Source organism: Peromyscus eremicus, chromosome 8b (assembly GCF_949786415.1).
Source record: "Peromyscus eremicus chromosome 8b, PerEre_H2_v1, whole genome shotgun sequence".
Lineage (NCBI taxonomy): Eukaryota > Metazoa > Chordata > Mammalia > Rodentia > Cricetidae > Peromyscus > Peromyscus eremicus.
The window spans coordinates 47,102,988-47,115,503 of NC_081424.1; the positions used below are offsets into that span (position 1 = coordinate 47,102,988).

Here is a 12,516-nt window from a genome sequence, read left to right on the forward strand (position 1 = left end):
CCCTGTAAATACAAACACCTTCCCTAGTTTTGCCGCTAGGAAATACATGCAATTAGTATTTTTCAGATAATCCTTTGTGTGTTAAACCAAGAAGTAAAAACACTGACATCCGTGCGTTGCCAGAAATCGAACAATGCTATCAATACAAGTGCCCTACCACTGAGCTGTGTCTTCAGAACATTTTATAGTTTTTGAGACTGGGCCGCACTGAGTTATCCGGGCTAGCTTTGAACTCATGTTGTAGCCCAGACAAGCCTTTAAACTTGTGATCCCTCAGCTACCTCCAGGGTAGCTGAGATAACAGGCCTGCTCCACAAAGCTCAGCTCTGCCTTTTTTCTGAGGTTAATTACTGGATACTGTATCCAAAAGTTCAACTGTGAAACCTCAGATGATCAAATTTTGGAGGCCAGGGAAATGTTTAGTGTGGCTGCTGCCATTGCTTTAGATCTGCTGTCATAGTAAAATCCTTAGTGTGGCTTCAACCCCTGCAAATCGAGGTCCCCATCTTGTGTTTCGGTAGGTAGTTAAAATTTTAAAAGGCATGTAAATTCAGTGGACCATGTGTGTTGATTTGAACAAACTATTAAAAAAAAAAAAAATAACCACGGAGCTGAAGCTGCTTCTTAAGAGGCTAAGTCACTGCTTTAAAGCAGAGTAGAGAGGCCCATGAAAAACCCTTGGGAAAGAAGCAGGGGAATGAGGAGTAGATGCCTGACCAAAGGCTGCAAAACTCAAACCACAGACCTCCAACCTGGAGCTGGAGCACACCAATTTTTTTTTTTTTTTTTTTTTTTTTTTGCAATTTGATTATATGAAATTATTTCGTAAGTATTTTCAACCTTCAATTAATCAGAACAATTACCTTTGGAACACTTTCTATATTAGTACATTTTTTTTTAGATGTTAGAAAACTACTACTAAGCTTAAGAGAAATTGTAATTCTAGAATGTATATTGTTCACAATTTATGATGTGAAAACATTTATTTTGGGCAGTAAATTTGGCTCATGTAAGCATGCATTGATAAGCTGGGGAATTCTTGGTATGTGATGCAGCTAGTTTTCAAGGGGTGAGGTCAACAGCTGACATCCTTTGAAATAGCTGAACCCCAAGCTGCCCTGTGTGCATAGCAACCCACCTTATCTGTTGGCTAGATAGTTGTTTGTTTTTTTAAGATTTAAATTTTTTTGAGTGTTTTCCTTGATTGTATATGTGGACCCTATGTGTCTGGCTCCTTCAGAAGTCAAAAGAGGATGACATCCCCTGGAACTGCAGTTACAGATGGCTGAGTCACCATGTGGGAATTGAACCTAGGTCTTCTGCAAGAGTATCAAGTGCTCTTACCCACTGAGCCATCTCTAGCCCTTGGCTACATAGTTAATTCACATACTTCTGCTTGGATTCTACATTGTTGTTTTTGTAGAACTGTTAAGTTAAATGAAGGCATGTGTTGAACCACACTGGTACCCCCTGATGTTCTACTTTCTGAAGATCAATCATTGATCAGAGTCTAATAGGGTTGGGGGAGGAGTCAGCCAATAAGCCAAAACTGCCCCATTAACAACAGTTTACTATTTCTTTGCAAATACCACACTTGCTTATGATAGAATTTGCACACGACGGAATGGATAACTGGGTTTTTTCACTTTCATGAAAATAGTTGTCTGGTAACATAAATGGCTTCTGCATCAGTCCCACAAACCAGACAGGGACCTAAAACATCCAAACTGTTTACAGACAGAGTCCTGCTGGGAAGCAAGCTTGTGATTTCAATTCGGTCTTTGGCAGGATCTGTGCTGAGCCAGGAACTTATTAGAGACTGGTGAACACTGGCCTGGTTACTTATACTATGAGATAGGAAAGTACTGCTTCTTCCTCCTGTGAGAAGAAAAGAGAAGGAGAAAAACCATTAAGACGGCCTTATGAGACACCATGTTCAAGGCAACTTGTAATACAGAAATGTTTATTGGGGCTCAGGATGCACTGCGTTAGAATCCATGACTGTCATGGAGGCATGGCAGAAGGCAGGCAGAAATAGCCCTGAAGCAGTAGCTGAATTTACATCCTGATGCACAGACAGTGACACTTGGGAATGGCCTTTGCTTTTGGAATCTCTGAGCCCACCCCCAGTGACATATCCTGTCCAACCAGGCCACACCTAATCTTTCCCAAACAGTTCTACCAACTGGGGACCAATCATTCAAATACATGAGCCTATGGTGGCCATTCTCATTCAACCCACAAAGACTAACTTTCTATCACTAAACATAAAACTTCTGTTGATACTACAAAAAGGTAGTAATTCCAATGTATTTAACTCCATTAAATCAGGGTTATGTGGGGACTGAATAAGCACAAGATGATAAAAAAAATTCTATTAATTCATCTTATTTTGTTTTTTGTTCTTTGAGATGGGGTCTCTCTATATATTCCTGGCTGTCCTGAACTACTTATGTAGACTAGGCTGGCCTCAAACGTTCAGAGATCTGCCTCTGAGTGCTGGGATTAAAGGAGTGCACCACCACACCCAGTTTCTATCAAGTCATCTTAAAATTTTTTATTACATTTATTATGTGTGCATGCATGATGCATGTAGCCACAGCCAAAGGAGAAAGCAAAAGGACAGATTTGTTTTAATTATGTGTATGTGTATATAGATCATAGAGATCAGAAGGTATCTTGTAGGAATCCATTCTCTCCTCCATCACATGGGTCCTGGGAATCAAACTCGGATGTCAGCCTTGGTGGCAGTACCTTTACCCCCTAAGCCATTGCTCTAGCCACATGTCATCTTTTTGACTAAAAACTTATTCAGTGTTAGTAAATATTAAACATTTGAAGGGAAAATATGGATACCAAAGTTGTAGTCTTAAGGAAAAACAAATTTAGTTGTTCCCCATTTTTCTGTTTATTGTCTTAATGAAAAATCGCAGAGAGGTGCCATAAAGAACCAAAAATAAGCCGGGCGGTGGTGGCACACGCCTTTAATCCCAGCACTTGGGAGGCAGAGCCAGGCGGATCTCTGTGAGTTCGAGGCCAGCTTGGGGTACCAAGTGAGTTCCAGGAAAGGCGCAAAGCTACACAGAGAAACCCTGTCTCAAAAAACCAAAAAAAAAACCCCAATCCCCCCCCCCCCCAAAAAAAAAAAAAAGAAAAAAAAGAAAGAACCAAAAATAAGGAAAAAAAGAACCCAAAGTGTACACAAAAATTTAAGTTCCTCACTTGGGAGGCGAAGGATCTCTGTGAGTTCAATGCCAGCCTGGGCTACATAGAGAGAACCGGTCTCAAAACCAACCAAACAAACAAAAGAAAGGTAAAGTTCCTAGTTCAAATGAATGAATTTATAGGGGCCCAAGAGATGGCTCAGCTGTTAAGAACACATACTGTTCTTGATCTGGGTTCACTTCCCAGCACCTAAGACAGATGGCTCATAACCACCTATAACTCCAGCTTCAGGGGATCTGAATCCCTCTTCTGGTGTCTGCTGCCAACTACACATACATACACATACATGAATGTAAACACACATAATACACAATTAAAACGAATCTTTCTTTTTGCTTTAGCCTTTGGTTATTTTGTGTCTGGGTGTTTTGCCTGCATATATGTTGGTACACCACGTATGTGCCTGGTACATGGAGACCAGAAGAAGCCATTGGATCCCCTGGAATTACAGGATCCTCTGGAAGAGCAGCCAGCGCTCTTAACTGCTGAATCCTCTCTTCAGCCTGCCCTCTTTTTTTTTTTTGTTTTTTGTTTTTTGTTTTTGTTTTGAGACAAGGTCCCATGTAGCCCAGGCTGGCCTCAAACTCAAGTCTGTAGCTTAGGATGGACTTAAACTGATCACCCTGCCTGCCTCCACCTCTCAACTGCTGGGAGGTTCCATGAAGGCCTGTCTTGCCCTTTTCCTTGATCCTCCTGGTCTGCCTACCCCTCTACACAGAAATTTTGTGTATTTTTCACAGTTGTTTTCTGTTTCATTCCACTGTGGTCAGTGCTTTTAACCAGCAAGAATATGCAAGCTAGAGAGATAGCCTGTAGGCACTGCACACATTGCAGATCCCCTGAAACTGGAATTACAGACATACATGCAGGCAAAAGACTCATATACGTCAAATAAAAGTAAATCTAAAGCACAAACAAAACAACAAGAGAATGTGAGCCAGTTTGGTGGCACATACCTTTAATTCCAGGACTCAGGAGGCAGAGGCAGGCAGATCTTTGTGAGTTTGAGGCCAGCCTGGTCTACACAGCAAGATCCTGACTCAAGTTGAGATTTAAAAGATCCTGAAGCAGCACCCAGGAACTTTACCTTGGTGAAAGAGAGAAGACTTTTCGGGTCCATTTGTGGAGGCATCCCAATGCCAGAGGGATCCATCTTCAGAACAAGTAAACAGATGATCCGGGTTGGATGGGTGGAAGTGGACCTCCCACACTAAGAGACAGAGGGAATCGATTTTAATAGTCCATAAACGACTTAACAGTTACTCATATACAAGTACTGGCTTTTTTCCATCTGCACATTATAGTCACCAAAAGATTACATTCTATCACTTTTTTACCTTTGAAGCCGTTGATTTTCAACTGACTTAAGTTTATAGGTTCCCCAGCTCATTTGCATAGGAATAAGCTGCTCGATTTTTATCTATTAGTGTGATTCCAGCAGCTGGGAGACAGAGGTTTGCCTTGAACTCCTAATCCTGCTGCCTCTGCCTCCCAGCTGCTGGGACACACATGCCTGGCTGACCATTTCTTAAACAGGGTCAAGCTGCAGTACTGGTTTGTTTCCTTTCTTGTATTTCTATTTGAGCAAAGGCCAGAAGAGGGCGTCAGAACCTCTGGGACTAGAGTAATCATTAGAAGTTATAGCCGGGCAGCAGTGGAACATGTCTTCAGTCCCAGCACTCCGGAGGTAGAGCCAGAGGGATCTCTGTGAGTTTGAGGCCAGCCTGGTCTACAGAGCGAGATCCAGGACAGGTACTAAAACTACACAGAGAAACCCTGTCTCAAAAAAACAAAAAAAAAGTTATGAGTCAGTATGTGGGTGTTGGGAATAGAACATGGGTTCTCTGGAAGAGCCATCTTTCCAACCCCTTGATTTTTTTGAATAATGAAATGATAAACAATGAGTCCCTTTCTCAAAAAGCAAGTATGAAACAAAAGGATCAGTTGGAGCTTGGGATATAGCTCAGGGGCAGAGCAGAGCACTTTATGAGGTCCTGGCCCAGTCCCCAGTAATGAGGAGTGGGAATCTACTTTATCAGAGTGGTGGCTCATGCCTGTAATCACAGCACTTAGGAAGCTGAGGCAGGAGGACTTGGTAAGGTGGAGTCCAGTCTGGGCTACACAGTAAGCACCAGGCTAACCTAACCTGGGTTACCCATCTCAAAACTCCACAAAACTAATTAATTAATGAGCAAATTAGCAAATGTGAAGTGATAATTTTATACAGAACAATCAGTAATCTGATAACACGCAATAGGACACTTTGGCCCATTGATTCTATTTCTAAAAAAAGAAACACTAAGAAAATCAGCTCAGTAAGATGGGTAGTAATAGTGCATGTGCCTTTAATCCCAGTGCTCGGGAGGCAGAGGCAGGCAGATCTCTGTGAGTTTACAGAGTGAGTTCTCGGACAGCCAGGGCTACACAGAGAAACCCTATCTCAAAAAAACCAAAGGAGGGGAAAAAGAGCATGCAGTAATACTGCAGTTCTAGATATGATAAAACATTAAAGAGCTTAAACACAGAAAAGGAATACCTAGCTTATACCATGTAGATTTTAAAAACTTTGATGTGAAATGATCCCTATGTATCATTATATACTTATGTGAGTGACTCATCCAACAGAAACCTTCTGTATCTCCACAATACTTACTTTCAGCCTCGTGAGCCTTAAGTAAAGATACGGGCATGGTGCCTTGTCTAACATCCCAAATACTCAACATCCCGTCCTGGCCACCAGTAGCTACAACATGCTGCTGGTTGGGATGTCTGTCAACACAGTGGAGCGGCACTCGGTCACCAGTCCTTAAAAAAAGAAGATAGGACAATGTCAAAGATGTGCGAAAGGACAATTTATCTTTGCATAACAAGAAACTTTATGTGGCTGGAGATACTAAATCTTAGTGATGCCAAAGATTTTTAACTAAATTAAATATACTTATAAATAATAAAGTTTTAGAATTAAAGGCTACAATTACTCATTGTTCAATTTGGAAATACGGGAAGCAAAACAACAGGATGGTAAGATGTGTAAGAAAGATTTCCATTGAAAAGTATGTGTTGGGGCTGGAGAGATGGCTCAGAGGTTAAGAGCACTGACCGCTCTTCCAGAGGTCCTGAGTTCAATTCCCAGCAACAGCATGGTGGCTCACAACCATCTGTAATGAGATCTGGTGCCCTCTTCTGGCCTGCAGGCATACATGCAAGCAGAGCACTGTATACATAATAAATAAATAAATCTTAAAAAAAAAAAGAAAAAGAAAAGTATGTGTCAAGCTGAAGAGCTGGCTCAGCAGTTACTCACAGGTGCTATCCAGAGACCTGAGTTCAATTCACTGCACCCGTATCACTGGCTCACAGTCACCTGCGACCCCAGCTCCAGCCTACAAACCTGTCCTTCGGGTACCTGCAATCGTGTACATGGCCGCACAGACACATACAGTTTAGCTAAAAATAAATTTAAAAATAAAAATATGTATAAATTACACCAACTGTTTTATGCCTATGCTCTTAATTAATTTAAATTTTTAAAAAAGTCTGATACTGCATTTTAGTTTCTTGAGAGAGCAGCAAAGGTCACACATCTAGAAAGGGTGATTTCAGCCGGGCGGTGGTGGCGCACGCCTTTAATCCCAGCACTTGGGAGGCAGAGCCAGAAGGATCTCTGTGAGTTCGAGGCCAGCCTGGGCTACCAAGTGAGTCCCAGGAAAGGCGCAAAGCTACACAGAGAAACTCTGTCTCGAAAAACCAAAAAAAAAAAAAAAAAAAAAAGGGTGATTTCAGCTCTAAAAAAATTATCTTGAATAATATTTTCTTCTGAAATCACATGTACAGTGTATTTTACTCACTACCAATACAATCATTTGATAAACAACAACACTTCAAATACATAAGGCTCTGAATCAATACAACAAACACTTGCTGAATTTAGGATGGCAGAATCAACTCTATCACGTTATCCTTGCTTTATCAAATGAATCATGCACCAGTGTCTCTGAAATGCATTGAAATGCAAAGCTGGGGGACGGGAACAAAATGGCTCAGCAGTGAAGAGCACAGGCTGCTCTTCAGAGGACCTGGGCTCAATTCCAGCACCCAGCAACACACAACCGTCTATAACCAGTCCCAAGGGTTCCAGTGCCCTCTTCTGGCCTCTGAGGCACGACATGCATGTGGTGTGCACATACACAAGCAAGACAAAACACCCATACACATAAAAATAAATTTAAAATATACAAAGTTGACTGCAGCAACCAACCCAACGTAACTCTGTATCACACTACTGAAGTGACAAATCAAAACTTACAGTGATAGTATCTGACAGGGCTCACTTCCCTGCTGTCTGAAATCCCATATTTTTAGCTGTCCAATTGAGTTGACTGTAACGATCTCAGGAGTTCGAAGGAAGGTCACAGCATGCAATGTACTGCTGTCCGCGTTATCTGCACGTTTTAGAAATGGAAGCAGGTGTTAACAGGCCCCTTTTAGAACACTGGTTGAAACATTACAGTTTCTAATGACTCAGCATACTTTTTTAATGGAGAAATGTGGAGTAAAATACATGCCTAGATGTTCTCTTCCTCTCTCTCGTAGAGAGCATCACTCACAGGGCCGCTGTTTTCTAAATGCAGGGCTGATTTACCATTTTGTTTTTCTATTTCCTCTTAAGATTGCTATACTGAATTCTATCTTTTTTAAAAAAATTTTTATTTATTTTTTGGGTTTTCAAGACAGGGTTTCACTGTGTAACCTGGCTGTCCTGGAACTCAATCTGTAGACCAGGCTGGCCTTGAACTCACAGCCTCTGCCTCCTGGGTGCTGGGATTAAAAGCGTGAGCCACCACTGCTTGGCTTTTTATAATCGTTTTTTTCTTGGATTTCCTGGAGTGTTTAGACCTGAGGCACACGATATATACTTCCAAACTTAACTTGTACCACTTCTGTACATTGCCAGCAGGCAGCAGCCCTTAGCAATTAAGCAAGTGTTATAACTCAGAAATTTAACAATTAGAACAAAGAACACAAGAAACTGATACCTGGGTGCAGTCCTTGGAGATTCTCATCTAAGAGGTCTAGAGTGGGGGACCAAGACTCTCCTCAGGCAAGTCTGAGGGAAGCAGTTAAGAACCAGACATCTTACTAGCACAGGTCTAAACAGCCCCGGAGTCTACCATTCCCTGCTGCTAAAGATACCTAACTTCTGAGGCTCTGCATTCAACACTCTGCAATCTGATCCGAGTTTACCTTTCTAGCTTCACCTTTCACCTCCCCAATAACAACTATCTAATGTCAGCTCACCACATACTTTGTCATTTGCTATGTGGTTTACCCTGACTATTACCCTATTACCATGTTATTCCCCCTTTTCAGGAGTATCATATTTTAGTACTGTTTATGGTACAGAATCAAGAATATATTAATTGCCACTTGCTCCACAATTATGTGATAATTCCTTCTAGCTAAAAACAAAACACCACCACCTAGTAATATCTTTCTGCTCTTTTACCAATTATTTACACTGGCCTTATCCACACACTGTCTTATAAAGGGACCCTGCCATGTGTACTTTCACACTCTTCAAACACTTAAAACCCTGTTTACTTAGTTCAATCACTATGCAGTGGACAGAAGAAACAGGGTTGCTCTCACCTATCGTTCTTACGGCCTCCTTGTGATCGACTCGGAAGAGATTTATTCGCCCATCCTCTCCGACAGTGACAATCTCGGGGTTGTCACACACGATCCCTGTACACGGTGCACTGCCGTAGGAAGGACTGCCGGGACCTGTGTGGTGGTGAGCTGCTGGCCACTGCTGATTGACGGACAGGGTCTAGGCATCAGAGATGAGCACACTATTAACCAGAGCAAAGGTCTAAGGAATGAGCCCCTCTCCCCAGGAAGTTTTGTTTTTTTGAGACAGGACTTCCAAGTGTTTAGGGTTATAAGTGAGCCACCATGCCTGACTAATAACAGTATTTTTTTTTTATTGTGTCTCAAGTCCTTGTAGAAGAAAGAACAATTCTCCCTATTTCTTTGTATTTGAGCATACTGATGTTTAGAAACTACTTCCATCAAATTTCTGTACATTCTAATTAGACTCACCACTTTATCTCAAACTAATGATTTTTGTTACCAGGTGGCTGAATGTTCAAATATTTTTTAAAAATTTATGGGAATAAAATAATATATAAGGGACTAACCGCTACATCTTTTTCTACATGTTTCCATTAAGAAATGGTGGCACACGCCTTTAATCCCAGCACTCAGGAGGCAGAGCCAGGTGAATCTCTGTGAGTTCAAGGCCAGCCTGGTCTACAGAGTGAGTTCCATGACAGGCTCCAAACGCTACACAGAGTAACCCTGTCTCGAAAAACAAAAAAGAAAAAAAAAAGAAAATGAATTAAAGCTGGGCATGATGGCACACATCTTTGACCCCAACACTCAGGAAGCAGAGGCAGGTGGATCTCTTAGTTTAATGCCAGCCTGGTCTACATAGTGAGTTCTAGACCAGTCAGATGTACATAGTGAGCTCCTGTCCCAAAAAATAAGAGTTGTGTGTTTGTGTGTGTGTGTGTGTGTGTGTGTGTGTGTGTGTGCGCGCCTGCCTGAGTTTCTGTGCACCACATATATGCAGATGCCTGCTCAGGCCAGAAGGGTACATTTGATTCTCTAGAGTTGGAGTTTTAAGCTACTGTGAGGCACCTGGTGTGGGTGCTGGGAATGGAACCGGAGTTCTCTCCAAGAGTAGTACAAAGTCTTAACTGTTGAGCTGCCTCCCCAGCAGCCACAAGAGAGAGGTCTTTAGGGAGTGGGTCCTCTCAAGACCTGGTTCTACCCATAAAAACAGCTGTCCCCACCCCACTTTGTGGTATTTAAGGAAGAAGCCGAGCATGCACACATGCTTGCTTACTCACGTTCCCCCTTCAACCCTGTAAAAGACCACCAGAGGTGCTGACAAAACACTAAGGAAAATTGCCACCAGCAGATGTTAGAGTAATGAACACAGTGTATTTAAAGGATATCCAATTTCCGCAGAAGCAACCGTAAGCATGATGCAGACTTCATCAAAGAGTAGTATGGGGCTGGGGGAAAGCTCAGTGCAAGAATGCATGCTTTGACCCTCACCAACCCCTAAAAAGTGGACAGTATCCTCTCCTATCGTGACTGTTTTTTTTTTTTTAAGGTAAGGTTGTGCTGTGTTGTCCAGGCTCGTCTTGAGCTACTGTGATCAAAGAATTCTTTTCTCTCAACCTCTGGAAACGTGGGAGCTCCAGGACTGTGCCCATGACTGACTCCCTTCATGTTTAAACACTGTAAAACACTATGAACTCATTACACACAAACTTCTGTAAACCTCCTCAGGAGTAACTAAAATACAAATAAGTCAATAAAATACAAAAAGTAAACAAAAAAGTTTACTTTCCCAACGAAAGTTCTTTACCTGGTTATTTGGATGGTGAAGGAACACTGTTACACATCCCGTTGACGAAGCAGCTACAATTCTTTCCTGGTCAAAAAACTAAACAGAAAATTTCTGCATATTACTATAGATTTGGAAATATTAATGAGAAAAAAGTCCCTTACTTCAACTTGACTAACAGCAAATCCTGTAAGAATTTAAAGAAGCAAACAGCCTATAAACACTAAGCAAATGAGATGTGTTATATTTTTTATATAAATTAGGAGTATTTTCATGAAGGATGAATAGTTAAGTTTAAAATTCTACTCCATATTTTTAATTTTGGGCTGCAATGATAAAAGTTTAGAAATGTCTTATTCCTAAGCATAGGCAGCTTTTTACTGAGTAAAATGCATGGCATCTGAATTCATACAGAATTTCTTTTTGATGAGGGGGGAGGAGCTCTCTGTTGCCCACATACATTTTGAGTTCCTATTACTTCAGCTTCCTAAGGAGCTGGGACTACATCTGTCACCAGTCCAGCTTTGAAAATCTACTACTGGTCCTGAGATCTTTTTAAATAACGTAAGTTCTCTGAGTCTTAATAAACCTTGAACATGGAAACACTGATTTTTACTAAGTTGCTAAAGGAACCACAGAAGAACAATCCTGCACAATATTTTTTATATATGTTCAGAAGATACTATTTTCACCTATCTGATTAGTGAGGTAGTGAACAGTACTTGAGGGCTGGGATACATACACTCACAGGTAGAGAGCACTTCCCTAGGACATGTGAGGTCCTGAGATCATCCTCATCACACACAACTCAAGATAAAACGTGACTCACAGACATGCAGTGCAAATTAACATACCTGTATAAAACTCACCAAACAGCGTTTGGCACGTAGATGGGCAAATACTACTGTCTTTGAGATAAGGTCTCACTACATAGCCCAGGCTGGCCTTGTGAGTCCCTCCTGCCTCTGCCTCCCATGGACTGGAATTAGAGGCTGGCACCCCCAGGCCAGGCTTGAGCAATTAATTTTAAAACTGAGTGACCTGAATTCACTTTCTTAGCCACACTTCTGTCACTAAGTGCCTGAACAATGATGTGGCAAATTACAATTCAGAGGTTAGTGTCCTGTAGACCAGGGGTGAGAGCAGACAAACTAGAAGGTGCTACATTACCTCTAAATGTATTCTCAAATTTCCAAAGTTAGCTTTGGGGGACAACTCAAATTTACCTGCAAATCCATGACATCACCATGATGTCTGATATCGCAAAGCAATTGATGGTCTCCTTCAAACCCTCCGTCAGAATCCAAATTCCCAAAATCTCCAATAGACCACAGTGAGACGCAATTTTCCTGCAAAGCAGAAAGTTTTATCTTGCGGGTGACGAAAATGTCAACTCTAGGAAAGCAAAATTCAGATTGCCTTTCGGGCGACCTTGCTTCTTCAAAAGCATCTCAAGACAAACGACATGGTAAGAGCTGAAAAGATCAGAGATGTGGCCTGGTTCGGACGGTATGACTACACACTTGGGGGAGGGTTTAAAACCAGATCCGAGGCTCAGATACCCCACCAGGGCTCTCAGGTAAGCGGGCAGCCAAGCAGGAGACGGGCAAGCCAGAGGCTGCATTCGCGCGCCAGCGCGGGGGGCGTGGAGCAGAGCAGCCGCGGCCGCCCGGGACCGGGTACCTCATTGTCCCAAGAGCCCGTAGCGAAGGTCTCTGCGGTCTGCAGGCTCCCGGAAGGCACCGGCCGCCAGCGGGTTTTGCTAATTTTCTGAGACACGAACTTAGCATAAATTTCCTCCATGCTGAAATCTACTAGAAGGTTCAGCAGAAAGCACACTGCGCGCTCCTCAGGCCCGCCCCTTCCTGCGC

At 42.2% G+C, this 12,516-nt stretch overlaps 1 protein-coding gene across 1 annotated transcript; it reads right to left on the reverse strand.

Annotated features, from left to right (window-relative positions):
* Positions 1-1,550: 1,550 nt before the first annotated feature.
* On the reverse strand, positions 1,551-12,516 carry Nup43 (nucleoporin 43). The gene is made up of 8 exons (XM_059272775.1): positions 12,329-12,516; positions 11,872-11,994; positions 10,667-10,744; positions 8,875-9,055; positions 7,532-7,667; positions 5,879-6,030; positions 4,313-4,435; positions 1,551-1,878 (listed from the first exon to the last, which is right to left on the reverse strand). Exons 1-8 carry the CDS (start codon positions 12,446-12,448, stop codon positions 1,649-1,651), a joined length of 1,143 nt encoding a protein of 380 aa, XP_059128758.1. The 5' UTR covers positions 12,449-12,516; the 3' UTR covers positions 1,551-1,648.